This window comes from Mustela nivalis, assembly GCF_964662115.1.
Source record: "Mustela nivalis genome assembly, chromosome: 1".
Lineage (NCBI taxonomy): Eukaryota > Metazoa > Chordata > Mammalia > Carnivora > Mustelidae > Mustela > Mustela nivalis.
The window spans coordinates 189,634,151-189,650,495 of record NC_139020.1 but is presented as its reverse complement, the minus strand read 5'-3'; the positions used below and the strand labels follow the sequence as shown (position 1 = coordinate 189,650,495).

Here is a 16,345-nt window from a genome sequence, read left to right as displayed (position 1 = left end):
GAACTCAGCCTTTACCCAATTTTGTATAAATATAAATCAAAGTTACTTAATTTTATATTTCCCTTCAAAAATTTTATAGTAAAAAAGGAATATTTACTGCTGGATGAAAGTGGATTTTAATTTGTTTCATTTGATGTTGAATGTAGCCTTATAGGTAAATATAAGTACACTTCAAGGAAATTTCCTTGGGCCTATGGAGGTCTTAAAATATCTCTGTGCTTAAAGAAATAGTAGCTTTAATTACCACTATTAAAACACTAATTTTACTATTCTGACTTATGACATTTTTAAAGCTGTATAAGACTGTTCTATTAATGTTTCCACTTTGTCTTTCCAATTCAGCCATAAGATCCCCAAGGCCAGAAGAGAGAAAACAGACTGAGTCAAAACACTGGGCTCCGCTCTGGTCTCTGCCACTGACCAGGTATGGAAGCTTGGGTCCAGGAGAGTTTAATTTCTTCACCTGAAAGGCAGGAAGACTTTGACTTGTTCCAACTCCTCTGCTGGTCCATAGTGAGGATGATGGGCCATATTTAAAAATGCTTTAACTGTATAAACATATGGGAAAAGATAAGCCATTGAATTGTCTGTGGTACCTATCATGGCCCTCAGGCACAGGGAGCAGCAAACATCTTTTTTGTTCATTAATTTAACAAATACTGAGCCCTCTCGATGTGCCAGGCCTATGCTAGGAGCTGCAGGTGCCATGAGAGACCCAGAATTGACAGTAAAATGATTCCTTTTCGCTTTCAGTATATGTTGGTATATATCAGCACACAATGAGCCTACATTATCTGAAGGTGAGTAAGACAGTTTAAGAATAGACAAGGCCCTCAGGCCTGAAACACTATTCCAGAATGGGCTCTGATTATTTCTTTATTTTATTTTTAAGTAATCTCTATATTAAATGTGAGGTTTGAACTTACAACCCCAAGATCCAGAGTTGCCTGCTCTACTGACTCAGACAGTCAGGTGCTCCTGAATGGGCTCTGAATATTTCTTATGGGGAGGGTTCTCATGTTGGCGCTAGTTTTTCCAGGCAAGGCTGGGCTTTGTTAGAAAGAAGTTTGCTCCTCATTAAGGTGTTACACAAAGACCCTGGACTCACAGGTGGCAGGCAGGAGTTCCAGGTGGTTGTGTCGTCACTGCTGGTACTAATGCTGACGTTACAGTTGTCAACCTGGGATGCACTCAGGACGTGGGAAGCCCCCGTGTCCTCCAGTTCTTCATTCTGTTGCCGCCGCAGGCTTGCCAGCATTTGCAACTCAGATTCACTCATCTGGCTGGGCTGATAGTTTCTCCAGTCATATTCCTGATCAAGAAAAGAAAGCGACAGAGTCAGGTGCCTGTTCCAAATTTATAGACCATCAACACATGCTACTCTACAGCCGTAACCCCTCAGTGGCTCTCCACTGACCGAGGCCCAGATTCTTAAGTGCCCTTATACAATGCCTGCCCCACCTGCCTCACCTTGCTTTTTTGCTCTGGGCATATTAGCCCCAATGTTGCTCATTAAAGTCCTCAAGAGCATCAGGCTCCTGTCTGCCTTAGTGCTAGTCTGCGCTGGCTAACTCCTAGGGGCCCTTTAGGTCCCACATTGTGTCATTTCCCAGGGAAGCCTTTTCTGACAATCACAAACTGGGGCGACCCCTCCACTAAGTGCTCTCATGGAATCAGAAGGTGTTCATTTTTAGCATTTATCACAATTGCAGTTACCTAATGGTATTTGGCATTTGCAGGTGGTCTATAAGCTCTGCAAAGGCAAACATAATGACCTTCTTACACTCACTGCATTTCCCATGCCTGGGGCCTGAACTGTATTTGACTAAGCAAAAATTCAAAAAGTTTTTTTTGAAAAGAAACATCATTTTCCATACAAAAGTCCAGTTTCAAGAATACTGGTTAATTTTATCACTGTGAACATTACGGCCAAATACGTTTAACCTATAGTGAGACTGAGAATGACTAATGTTGATAAAAGCCATTAAAAAATTTAATCTTAAGATGGGAACATGTAAGTTCTGAAAGCCAGAAAGAACTCACAACTATAATACACACACTGATATGGCCTTTACTATACAAGTAATCTGTCAGGCATTCCTCCCCCCACCCCCCAAGAATACTACTACAAATCTTTGAAGGTTAATGTAAATATTCTCTCAATGTATAGGTAAAAAATTGTCATATGGAATTTTCAAAACCTTTCCTTTCTCTAAACCAAGTTTGATAGCAAAGGTTAATTTCAACGTCGCTGAAATGTTAGCATCACATCTGAGTACTGAATTACATGCAGGACTGCCATTTAACTTCCTAAATCTTAAAATTTTCTTATCCATCTGCAAACATGGGTTGTGCTCAAAAAGGTTTGTTTCATAGGGTGCCTGTGTGGCTCAGTCAATTAAGCATCTGACTCTTGATTTTGGTTCAGGTGGTGATATCAGGGTCATGGGATCGAGCCCCGCACAGGGCTCCATGCTGGGCATGGAGCCTGCTTGGGATTCTCTCTCTCCCTCCCTGCCCTCCATTTCCCTCTTTATTAAAAAAAAAAAGAAAAGAAAAGAAAAGAAAAGGTTTGTTTCATGACACACTAGAATTTTTTAGATATTCAGATCTCTACACTTACTTTCTTGGAGGACCCTTTGAGACAGCTACTGCCTTCTCTTCTCTTCTGCCTCATAGGAGTGTAAAAAGTTAAGAAAATATAATTTAAAAAAAGTCTTGGTGTGTCTATGGAGTTTTAAATAAAGTGCTATCATTATCATAATTCGGTGATTATCAAAGCTTGTGATCTAATAATATAGAGATTTTCTGGAAAGTTTCTGGTGGAAACTCATTTAAATTTTTACAACTCATGGTTCCAGCAGCTTGGCACCCTGAGAGGCTACACAATTCTAACAGGAGATTTCATAAGTATTTAATATGTTTTGAGAGTTCCTAGGACAAAACAGATAACACAAGAAGAATGAAATTTATATTCCAATGAAAGGCACTAAAGAAAAGAAAAAGAAAAGTTAAGAATAATTTAAATTTAGAAGAAATAATTGGGGGAAAAATAAACACAAGAAAAGATGCTTGACTTCACTGTCATTAGAAGAATACAAATCAGCACCTCAATGAAATCTCATTCACAACCACTAGATACAAAAGTTTGACAGCAACAAGGGTTGGTGAAGCTGTAAAGAAATTAGAATCCTCACACATTGCTGGTGGGAATGTAAAATGGCGCCATCACTTTGGAAAACAGTTTGGTGGTGCCTTAAAATGTTCAATATCTACCATGTGGCCCAGTGACTTGCTCCTAGGCATATTTCTAAGAGAAATGAAAACATATGTTCATATGTTCATACAAATGTCCACAGCAGCACTTTTCATAACAGCCCAAAGGTTGAAACAACCAAATGTCCATCAACTGATGGAGAGATCTTTGTTTATCTGTACAATGGAATATAATTTGCCCATGAAGAGTCACAAAGTACTGACACATGCTACAACATGGATGAACCTTGAAAATACTATGCTAAGTGAAAGAAGCCAGAGACAAAAGGTCACAGACTGTATGATTTCACTAATATGAAATGTCCAGGATGGGCAAATCCATACAGACAGAAAGCAGATTGGTGGTTGCCCAGGGTGGAAGGAGCAGGAAAGGGGAGTGACTGCCAGTGGGTGTGTAGCTTCATTGGGGGTGGGGGGTGATGCAAAAGTTCTGAAATTCAGTTGTTGCAGAATTTTGTGAATATACTAAAAACTGAACTGTACTCTTTAAAAAGCTGAATTCTATGGTATATGAGTTATAGCTCAATAAAAACAAAGTAGTTCAGTCATCAAATGTAAAAACAAGACTAGCAGCTTGACTTTGGGCTCAGCATAGAACAGTGACTTGCTGGGCTTCGCTTCAGTTTTTCTGTCAAGAAATGGAATGAAGTGTTCCAATGTGTCACCTGGGCATGTCATTTGGCTTGTTGCTGCCAACACACTTTTACAAAGAGAAAGGACATTTTATTTTCATTCTCACAGTTTTTCTTGAGAAAGCTTTAATATGTACTCAGTATGATTAATTCATCCATTCATTTCATGTATTTAATCCACAGACCTGTATTTTGCCTCAAGTACAACCATAGGTGTTAGGACAGAAAACAGGAGAGAATGGACAGTGGTTAAGCCAGAAGGATCTGAGCCTGGGCCCTCGTCCCACCAGTTACCAGCTGGATGTGATTGGGCAAATTATCTAACCTCTCCGTGCCTCAGTTTCTTCATCTGCAAAATGGAATCACAGTATATATGTCACATGATTTTCAATGGGATAAATGAAATAATATGCATGCAAAATGCTTAGCATAATACCTGATGAACAGCTATATGAAAGGTCTCCAAACTTATGGTGTGCACCTCTATGAAAAAAGCATTTGAATATGCACCTTCTAATATATTTGTCTTTAATTAAACACATGTATAGCTATATTAAACTGGCATGCATAGTATAAAACATGTAAAAACAGAAATTAAAATGGTTGACCTTAAAAAACAATGGAAATAGTTTCAACATTTTCTTCCTTGAGCCCAGTGGATGGTTTTTGGTGCATATCTGCTTGGGTGAGTACCTCCCTCTTAGGAGGACCACTGAGTTGGCTGTCAATACATGTGCTCCCTGTTATTAGCGTTCTTCCTTTTCATTTTCTGTTCACCGCCTCCCAGTCTCTCACCTATTCTGTACTATGTCAGGAGGCAGGGCTGTTAAGAAAATAAGGCACCCTCTGTCTGCATGGAGCTCACAGTAGAGAGAGGGAGACGTAATAGGCATTAGAAGTCAGAGTATTATATGTACCCAGATTAATACTACAACACAGATGTGTCTAAGATGCTTGAGGAACACAGCATGGGGGTGTCTAACTGCCCTGCAGATTTGGAAGATGCCTCGCAGGAGTCCAAGGTGGCACTGGATAGTCATTGCATTTGTTGACAAAGGGAATGAGTGGACTTCAGAGGGAGTGAGCTCTCTCTAGCACTGGATGTACGGAAGCAGATGCTGGGGAAATGGTGCCTGCCGGGAATGCTGACGTCATCGGCAGTGGTGGAAATGCACTGATTGGTTCATTCATTAGTTTACTCAACAAATACTCACTGAGATCCTATTATGGGCCAGGAACTGTTGATGCTAAGTGCTCAGAACTCGGAATTTCCATGAATTTACTTCCTACAACACTAAAAGTGTATTCCGACAACACACTGGAAGAGCAGGTGAAAATGAGCAGAGAGAAAAAGTGACTTTCTCCAGGGTCATGAATAGAGCAACTGGTGGCAGAGACAGGTAATTAACTTGGTCCCATGATACATTCTTGATTTGTAATCTCTTAAACCGTTTTAAAATCACTGGAAAGGCAAAATCATTTAAATTACATATTATTATTATTTTTTTAAAGAAGGCTTATAAGAAAGTCTTCACAGGAAAGGGGACTGTAGCACAAGATGGCATCTAACTAAATTATACAACGTGCGAGAAACAAGTGTCTTATTCTATTTCCAAAAGTCTCAAAATGTTACCTGTGATCTAATTTTGTCTCAAAATATCCTTGTAGGAAAGAAGGGAGACATTATCAGTTGGATTTGTTTTAGGAAGGAGGTAATGGGCTCAAGGCTATACAATTCAGCTGTGCTCAGATTCCCGGGAAAGTTCTTCCCTCATGAAGCCAGTTGAGCCACTCATTTTTCTTTGATTTTCAGACATTTTTAGGAGCCTAACACAGTATGTCACAAAGACAAGTGGGATGTTGCCCCTGCTTTCACAGGCTTTACAATCTAGTAGGGCAATCAAGAGCTAGAAAGAATTGAGCATAAAATAAGGTAGCACAGGGGGTACCTGGCTGGCTCAGTTGGTTATGTGTCCGTCTGACTCTGGATCTCAGCTCAGGTCTTAATCTCAGGGTTCTGAGTTCAAACCCTGTATTGGGCTCCATATTGGGAATGAAGCCTACTTAAATAAAAAAGGTAGCATACACTTGGGTATAGTACTAGTTAATCACACAGAGTCTTGATCATGATTAAAAAGGGAAACATAATTCCAGATAAAACAAAACTAAATAAAAGTAACCTTACAACTTGATGTCCTTTGCCTAATCTCTTTTCTCCAGATATTAAGGCAGAACAGCTTAATGGATCAAACACTTGCCCACAGAATGTTGTGAACCTCAGAGAAGAACTGGTTTTACTGAACCATTCTAAGTTCTAAGGCCAAGTTCACAATGGTGGTGTAGAGCCAAAATGAGACACGGCCATGGGTTAATAAGATCAGGCGAAGAAATTCATTCCATTCTATATGGATGGGAGAATAATGAAATTGGGAGAAAATTGGGCTGTTATTCTCATTCTGGAACCTATAAAATCTCTGAGACTTTCTTTCTGAATCAGGTTTGCATTGTCACAGTGCCTGACACCTACAGCATAGGGGACACCATGTAAAAAAACAAACAAAAAACCAGCTCTTAATAAAGATCTACCAGACTATCCCTGACTCTTTGTATTCTTTTAAGTTACACCAAGATACAGAAACTGCTACTACAGAGGGGATGATGGCTGTTAGAACAGAACATAATGTAAAAGGCATGTCAGGAAAGGGAGGTATACCAAACAGTCCGGCATTTCAGAAAAGAGAAAGGTCACGTCCTGTAGAATCAGTCAAGCTTCAGGGAGGCAGTGGTCTCTAAGTTGGACCTTGAAGGATAAGAAGGGTGGTGTGGCAGCGTATTCTAACCACCAGGCCAAACAACATGAGACAAACTGAAAGTATGGAGTTTATATTCATAGAAAGCATTATGTATTGTACATACTGTTTCAGAAATGAAATAAAAATGGTTCCCAAATAACAAGGATGGAAATACCTAGAATTAATTAATTAATTAATTTTCAAAAGGTTTTATTTATTTATTTGAGAGAGAGAGAGAGAGAGATAACACAGAGGGAGAGTGAGGGGGAGAAGAAGACTCCCTGCTGAGCAGAGAGCCCAATGAGGGGCTTGATCCCAGGACCCTGAGGTCATGACCTAAGGCAAAGGTAGTTTGCCTTAACCAACTGAGCCACCCAGGTGCCCTGGAAATACCTAGAATATCTAGAATTTAATCTAAACCTTTTATGACCAAATGGCTTCCACTTCCCTGGCCAAGTCTCATTAATAGCCCATGATTCTCTCAAAAGATATATTCTTATTGGATCATATGAGATCTTCATTTTTTATTTTTTGAGGAATCTTGATACTGTCTTCTACCCAGAGAAAATAAAAACATCAATTTGAAAAGATATATGCAACCCTATGTTTATTATGGTATTATTTACAATAGCAAAAATATGGAAGCAGCCCAAGTGTCCATTGACAGATGAATGGATAAAAATGTGGTACACACACATGCACACACAACAGGAATATCAGCCATAAAAAAGAATATTATCTTGCCATTTGCAACAACACTGATGGGTCTAGAGGGTATTATGCTAAGTTAAATAAGTCGGACAGAGAAAGACAAATACCATATGATTTCACTTACATGTGGAATCTGAAAAAGAAAACAAACAAATAAGCAGACTCTTAAGTAGGGAGAATAAACTGGTGGTTGGTGAAGCAAAGTTGATGAGGGGATGGGTGAAAGGGGATTAAAAGGTAAATGAAATAAGTCATGGAGATGAGAAGCCTATGAAATTATAAAATAAGTCATGGAGATGAAAAGTACAGCATAGTAAATATAGTCAATAATAGTAATATTGTACGGTGACAGATGGTGACTATGTTTACCACGGTGAACACCAAGTAATGCACAGACTTGTCAAATTTCTGTTATACACCTGAAACTAATATACTGTATCCCAATCATACTTCAATAATGAAAAAAGAGAGATTAAAAAAGACATATTCTTAGAAAAAGACATATTCTTAGTAGCTCCCATCAGCAGGGTGGTATGATAGCAGGACACTATACATCAGCAAAATAAGTGATATATTGACTTTCATAAGAGAAATGCTAAGAGAGAGAAACCAGGCACCAGAGGGTATATATGGGCAGGACTAGTCTTGGAGGTTTCAGCGGAAGTTGTGAAGCGATGGTGGCAGAAAGGGGTACTGACAGGGAGTACAACGGGGCTCCTGAGGCACTGGCATTGTTCTTTCTTGTTCTGGATCATGGTCACATGGATTTGTTCAGTTGGTGAAAATTCTTCAGAGTGTATGTTTATGATTTGTGTACTTCTCCATGACCAAAAGTGACAAAGAAGTCTAAGACTCAGAAAAGATTTCCTAGGAAGTAATAGTCACTGGCACCTTGCTCCGGACCATTTTAGTAGGGATAAAGGTGGCATTTTGTAAATTCTGGGGGTTCAGTATTGCTGGTAGGTTCAAATTTATGTCATGAAGAGTGCTGAAGCTATAATTAGAAAGTTTTGGAAGTTTTTCTGAACTCTAATGTCATAGCAGACATTGGAAAAGTAGCAGAAATCCATTTTCCAAAGCTAATTTTAAACCTCAACTGGCATTTTAATATGAAGATTAATCTCCTCTCTATTGCTATTTGCAGACAGCAAAAGTATTGCTACATTGACATTTTAAAAATGAGCCGATGGTAAATTAGCGTTCCAGGACATCTCTTCACCAACTAGCACCGTTTGAAGACTTGTTTCAAATTCTTGAGCACGTATCCCATACTAGAGTTCACCCTGATTCACTGAGAACGCAGGCCCATGGAAAAGAAGAATGAAGACAGAAATCTCAGGCATGAGCCTCAAGTGACACACACTTGAGCAAATAACTCATTCACAGTGTATGGTAGCTTTTAGCATATTTCTTCATCATGCAAAGAGGTAAATTGAAATGTAAAGACTAAGCTACAGTACAACTTGAAAAACTGCTACACCGAAGGGATGCTATATTGACTTAACACAGCAAAAATCAGTAAGCAGGCTGTTAGAAAAAAACAACAGGTCAGAATCTAGGTTGTGTTTTAGAACAATGGCATTCATGTTGACCTAGGCTTAACCAGACCCAATGCCACCTCCAAGATGTCTGTCACAAACATTTTGGCTATAACCTAGAAACACTTCACAATCCTTGACTCAATTCATACTTCATCATCTCTGCATACTAATCCTTTAAGAATGTCTTGGGTAGGGGCGCCTGGGTGGCTCAGTGGGTTAAAGCCTCTGCTTTCGGCTCAGGTCATGATCCCAGGGTCCTGGGATCGAGCCTCACATCGGGCTCTCTGCTCAGCAGGGAGCCTGCTTCCTCCTCTCTCTCTGCCTTTCTGCCTACTTGTGATCTCTGTCTGTTAAGTAAATAAAGAATGTCTTGGGTAGAGAATTCTTGGGTAGTTTAACCAATATTGGCAAAAAGTCCTTGCAGAGGGGTAGCTTTCTATCTCATAGATGTGGTGCTCTCTTTTTTGGAGGGGAGGAGTGTGAAAGTATTTTTTAAAAAGATCTTGGAAAAGACTATGCTGAGTGAAATAAGCAGAGAGAGTCAATTATCATTTGGTTTCACTTATTTGTGGAGCATAACAAATAGCATGGAGGACATGGGGAGTTAGAGAGGGGAAGGGAGTTGGGGGGAAATTGGAAGGGGAGGTGAACCATGAGAGACTATGGACTCTGAAAAACAATCTGAGGGGTTGGAAGTGCGGGGGGGTGGGAGGTTGGGGTACCAGGTGGTGGGTATTATAGAGGGCACGGATTGCGTGGAGCACTGGGTGTGGTGCAAAAATAATGAATACTGTTATGCTGAAAATAAATTAAAAAAAATCTTTATATCGATGTGCTATATTTGTATCGAACACCCTTTCCCTCCATGACTTCCATACCATATACTTCCGTACATTTTGTCTTGGGAGTCAGCCTGCTAATTTTCAGAAAGAATTATCTGAACCACAGCTGAGCTCTTATTATTGATAAATAATTTGTAATTTCCCAGCACCTATCTACTAAGTTCAAGGGTACTTCATGAGCTGAACAATTACTATAGACTAGAAGGAAACTAGTAGCACCAAATGGAACAGGTTTTAAATTATATTCAAGGATATGCCATCTATAAGACGACCGTAGCCTTTAAAGATTTAGGGCACTTGCCATATGCAAAGTGCTCTCAAAGAGTTTGGGCCAGAAAAGCTGGTTCACCTTCCACTACCCTGGACCACCATCCCCAATTAAAGCTAACTGAAAGGGTTCTGTGATTGGGGCACCTGGGAGGCTCAGTCGGTTAGGTGTCCAACTCTTGATTTTGACTCAGGTCATGGTCTCGGGGGCACGAGATCAAGCCTCAGTGTGGAGCCTACTCAGGTTTTCTCTCTCCTCCCTTTGCCCCACCCCACTCGTCCACCCCAACCCACTCACATGCACTCGTGCTCTGTCTCAAAAAAAATTCTGTGATCATGTGGCAATTTAACTTCCATTGCCACTTTAAGCTTCACAGCATTTTTTTTTTTTTAAATTTATTTGAGAAAGAGAGCACGAGTGCATGTGAGACAGAGCACGAGTGGTCCAGGGTAGTGGAAGGTGAACCAGCTTTTCTGGCCCAAACTCTTTGAGTATGACTCTCTGTTTAGTCACTTATTGGATGTGAACTAGCTAAAGCCTCTGGGCTTCCTGGTCTGTCAAACAGAAATAAGTGAGGCCTCTTATAAGGGCTGGAGATGGAGACTGGACAGAAAGAGTGGGGCACCTTGTAGAGCACTTGGCATATGGCAAGTGCCCTAAATCTTTAAATTCACAAACAAGGTTCTTGAAATAAAGACCTTGATCTCAGTGGGTCAGGAAATACTATCAGCTTAAGGCTGCTTCCATAAAATAGGAAAATGGCAAGTATGACTTGTTCCTTTAAAATTAGGAAAGCCAAGACAAAAAAAAAAGGTGGATTTCTCCCATTAACATTTGACTAGTAGGTTGCTAACCTTAGCATAAAAATATTGGAGAATCCATAGTAAAAAGTTACAGTGTGTTAGCTAAGCAACTAATGTGTTCTCATGGATTCATACTTCTGCTAGTCTCTTAGTTTTTGTCAAGTCTGTCTACAATTTCTGAAACTTCTGAGAATCTGAAACTGCTCCTCTTCATTACAGTAACTGGCACATTGGTGACATGAATAATGACTTTTGCAGGTCCATATCATCACCCAAAATTTGGACCATAATGCCATTTTTAATTATTTTAAGATACTTCTACTCTGGACCATTTTGCCTCGGTCAACAACTAAATTAGACACTAGATGCATCTGTAGCATCAGCAAAAATTTAGACTGAAAAAAAAAAAAAACCCACAACAAATAAAAATAAGAGGGCTAGAAGCAAATTCCACCCAGAAAATTTCTATGCTTAATGCAAATCCTATTACTGGTAGCTCCAATGTTATTTAACCACCAAATTCTGTAGCTTCAGCAATATCCTCAGCAGTGCATTGACCGATAAAAGTGACACAATGACTCTGTGTTTTTTTTCCCCCAGAGGCAAGGAAAGAGTATAGTTTTGACAAAACATGAAATCACAAACTCTTCTTCAAAGACTACTAATTGGTAGGAGTGTCCAATGTAACAAATGTCACATTCTCACCATGGTTAATAGTTCATAGTTATAAACAATTTATAAGCTGTTACTAGTCTTGTCCACATTTAATTCATCCCATCAGCCATGGAGCTGCGGATCTCTAATTTAGCTCTGGGAATAAGGCAGGTACACAAAGAGTGCTCTACAGGGGAATGACTGGAGACTCACGAGGTCCTGCTTCTAAATATTATTCTCTCTTCAGTGAACATTGACAAAATACCAACACGTTATCTGACAGAAGTGACCCATTAATTCACTTTTATGTCAGCACTTGATTCAACTCTTAACAGAGGACAATAAACACACATAGCTCTCCCTTATCGAACAGTACCAATAATTAGTTTCTGGAATTTTATTGGATTTGAAAAAGTGTGCTTTAGTATGCCAGGCATACTGGTTTACATTTCTAACTACTCAGACACGGGTAGAGGAAAATATCTGGTTGATACGGGCTAAGTGTTCCACATGTGATATTCATTATGACCCTATGGAATAAGTATTATTATTTTCTCAAAGTTGACAGATGAGGTAACTGAGATTCAAGGAAGATAAGAAATGCGTCCAAGGTCACATAAGTAAAAAGAAGCAAAGCCAGAACGAAAATCCAGATCTGCTGGTTTGAGCTGGTGCTCTGAGCTGTGGTGTCCACTGTTCTTGACTGCTCGGAAGAATGAAAATGTAGATAGACATGCTGTAGAGCTCTCTTTGGGGAAAGTCCTGAGGGTGGCAAAGGTGAAAGCTGTCTATCAGGTGGCTCAGGAGAGCATGAGGCCAGTAGTCATCTATAGTGATAGCCTTGGAAGGAAAGAGAGTCATTGGGTGAACGTGCACATTTAGGCGAGGATGATCGACATACGTACAGCACACAGGATAACCTGACCCCCAGACAGGTGTTTTGCAACAATGGAATATTGTTGTAACTGAAGGAAGTCAGGGGTCAGACAGACATTTATGAAGTCTTCAAACAATGGGGTATTGTTGGAAAGACAGCTGCAAATGGCATACTTGAGTGACAAATTCAAAGAGAGACAGATGGCTTCACTTTGAACACAGAGTATTATAAACCCTAGAAAATGCAGAACTTTATGTAATGGAACAATGCCTTTAAAACTCTAAAATGATTTACAAATTCATTTTCCTCTAAGTTTGTAGTATACAAATTACATAGAACAGTAAGCCTCTATTATTTCAAAAAAATTTGAGCTCAATTTCATCAGCGAGGCAGTCAAACTAATCCTTTTTCAATATCCAAAGGAAAAGGCTTGACAATTAAAAAAAAAATTGTACCACGGCTTAAAACACATATAAAGTGTCCTTCCATAGTTCAGTTTTGATTTTCAAAAATGAAAATGTGAAAATTAAACTCAAGCTATATGGTATTCATTTTATAATTTTTCCTATAAAATCTCATGTCTTGTTTTTTTCTAAGAATACCTGAATTTGTAATTGGTAGCATATTTTGATTTCTTATGAAAATAACCATTCTTCAATAAGTTTAAACTTTTTCTGGAACCACAAAGCCTATGTCTTTTTTATTTGTTTGTTTAAAGATGCACATAATTACATTTACAGGTTTAAAATGCTTCATTCAAAACTGTTTGAATGCAGTTACACATGTGGAAAAGTTTAATTACTAGCTATCTACATGGTTATGGTACTTGTTTCTTACTTAAAAATATTTGAAATTAATAATAGGGAGCTCTATTTAAAAAGTGAATAAGACATTGCAAGGATGAGGTTTACCAAGAAGTTAGCAAATCAATGTCAGTAAGTGTTCCTTAGAATTACTAGTACTCTGGCATATCAGGGGATTAGGAGAACAATTCTCCTGCACCTTCTTTTGTAAGAGCCTTTGATTGTCTCTTGTCATAGAGTTACTTCAAGTTGGCACTTTGTGACAGCATATTTCCTTTTTCAAAATTTATTTATGTGTGTGTGTGTGAGAGAGAGAGAGCGAGAGTGAGCATGGGGTGGGGGTTGGAGGGGCAGAGGGAGAGGGAGAGAGAATCTCTGCTTCAGGGTTCCATTTCACAACCCTGAGATCATGACCAGAGCCAAAATCAAGAGTTGGACACTTCACCGACTGAACCACCCAGGCACCCCATGTGAGAGCTGATTTTCAATGGGGAGTCAGCTTACAATTCTTGACTGTAGTACCTTGATGGTTGAGTTGACGGCTCAGGTCTGCTCACAGTCTCCCAGAGCCCAGCGAATTACATGACCACCCTCCCTATAGCTTAGGTCCCGAGCCTCAGAGTCATGCTTGATTCTGCCTGTTTCCTCTTCCCTCTATCCTATCAGTCCTAGCTCTTAGTTATTTTGGGAATCTGCCACTTTTCTTCATCTCTGCTCTGATTTATCAGAAAGTGATGCCTCAACTGCTTTCTCTGCTTCTATTCCTGTCCTGTTGCATCCATCCTTGACACAGCAAGAGGGAAGTTTTTTTTTTTTTTAAAGATTTTATTTATTTATTTGAGAGAGAGACAGTGAGAGAGAGCATGAGCGAGGAGAAGGTCAGAGGGAGAAGCAGACTCCCCATGGAGCCGGGAGCCCGATGCGTGACTCGATCCCGGGACTCCAGGATCATGACCTGAGCCGAAGGCAGTCGTCCAACCAACCGAGCCACCCAGGCACCCAAGAGGGAAGTTTTTGAATGTAAATGTTATTGCCCTGCTTCAAAACCTACAAAGACTTGCCATTGCATGTGGAATAAAGGCCACCCTCCTTACCGTGGCCATTCTGATCTCATGTGATCTGGGCCTTTTAACAGCTCTGACTTCATCCTCCACTTCCCTTGCCCTTTCCCGAAAGACCCAGCTATGTGGGCCTCCTCTATTCCCCAAAGACATCCATTTCAGAAGCTTTGTACCTATTGTTCCTGATACCTGAAACAGTAGTCCCAGGTTCTTTGCATGGCTGGCTCCATCTTAAATTTCAGATCTCAGCTCAAATGTCACCTACTCAGTCAAATAATATCTGAAGTACCCACCATTCTGGCCAACCCTGTTGTCTGTTATATCACCTTATCTTTGCCTTCCCACATCCTTATCATAGCTTATAAACACTTTATGTATTTGTTTGTGCGTCTTTATTGTCTGTATTTCCTAACAGATATAAGCCCCCTGAGGAGACAGGCCTCATCTGTTTGGGTTGGTTTATCTCTAGCACCAGGGGGAATACCTGGCCTGACAGGCACTCAGCAGAAAAGGAGATGCTGTCATAATCCAGAAATAGAACCAGAGCAGCTGTAACTCATCACCTAGAAGTCCTTTGTTTTATTTTAATTAATTATTTAATTATTTTTAGAGAGGAAAAGTGGAGGGTGGAGGAGCAGAGAGAGAGAGAGACAGAGAAAGAGACGAGAATCTTAAGCAGGCTCCACACCCAGCATGGAGCCCAGTGAAGGGCTCCATCTTACAATGCTGAGATCATGACCTGAGCCAAAGTCAAGAGTCAGATGCCGACTTCTAGGCTCACGCAGGTGCCCCTAGAAGTCCTTTATTTTAGAAGCCCAGCTTAGGAGGCAGAAACCCCCATACATGTTAGTGTTCTATATGCGTTGACTACAAAGCTAGCCAGCAGAGGTAATTTCATACCTGCATTCATATATTGGATGGACCTCCAGTCCCAGGATAATTGTCAAAATTTTTCTCTTGCATCTAGTACATTTCCTATGCATCATACCAGTAGAACCCTTCTAGGCCTGACAGAGCTCATTATGTCTGTGTTAGAATTCACTACTGGGCCACAGTAGTTGAAGTATTAAATCTTAAATATCTTGAAAGAAAGAAAAGCTTTTCATTCAAATGAAATCCATTTGTGGGGGCAATTAGGTAATAAAAAGAAATAAATGACATCCAGATTGGAAAGGAAGTAGAACTATCTCTATTTGTAATGACATGATCTTATATATAGAAATTCCTAAAGAATTCACAAAAACACCATTAGAACTAATTAATATTCAGAAAGGTTACAAGATATAAAATCAATATAAAAATAAATTGCATTTCTATGAACCCTAGAAATGAACAAATTAAAAAATTAAAAAAACAATTCTATTCACAAGAACATCAAAAATATACTTAGGAATAAATTTAACAAAGAAAGTGTAAGACTTGTATGCTGAAAATTATAAAACATTGCCCAAAGAAATGAAAGACACAAATAAATGGAAAGATATCCATGGACTGGAAGGCTTAATATTAAGATATTAAGATATATCCCCTAAACTGATTTATAGATGCAATGCAATCTCAACTGACAAGCTGATCCTCAAATTCCTATGGAAATGCAAAAACAATCCAGGAAAGGAAGAACAAAGTTGAAGGAGTCACACTACCTGATTTCAAAGTCTACTATAAAACTACAGTAATCAAGCCAGTGTGATACTGCATAAGGATAGACATATAGATAGAACAGAACTGGGAAGTCAGAAATAAACTTTCACATGTATGGTCAACTGACTTCCAAAAAAGGTGACAAGACAATTCAATGGGAAAAACAGTCTTTCAATCAATAGTGTTGGTACAAGTGAATATCCACAAGCAAAAAAATGCAGTTGAACCCCTACTTCCCACTAGAGACAGAAATTAGCTAGAAATGGATTATAGGACAAAATTTAAGAGTTAAACTAAAAAATTCTTAGAAGAAAACAGGAATAAATCTCTGTGACCATGGATTAGGCAATGGCTCTTAGCTATAACACCAAAAGTATAAGCAAGAGAAGAAAAACACAGATAGATTGGACTTCACCTAATGAAAAGCTTCCGTGCCTCAAAAGA

General features: G+C 39.5%; 1 protein-coding gene and 1 long non-coding RNA gene across 6 annotated transcripts in view; both read right to left on the bottom strand.

The window, feature by feature from the left end:
• The window catches only part of CFAP20DC (CFAP20 domain containing), a 253,242-nt gene that overhangs the window by 56,599 nt on the left and 180,298 nt on the right, over positions 1-16,345 (bottom strand). For all 5 annotated transcript variants that reach the window (XM_082739068.1, XM_082739070.1, XM_082739069.1 and 2 more), the window contains one exon: positions 1,109-1,312. In XM_082739068.1, the coding sequence (XP_082595194.1) occupies positions 1,109-1,312 (204 nt within the window). The remainder of the gene's footprint in view (positions 1-1,108; positions 1,313-16,345) is intronic.
• LOC309869169 lies at positions 2,623-6,158 on the bottom strand. Its single transcript, XR_014314025.1, has 3 exons — positions 6,089-6,158; positions 5,123-5,370; positions 2,623-2,668 (listed from the first exon to the last, which is right to left on the bottom strand). It is a non-coding gene; the product is annotated as an uncharacterized lncRNA (long non-coding RNA).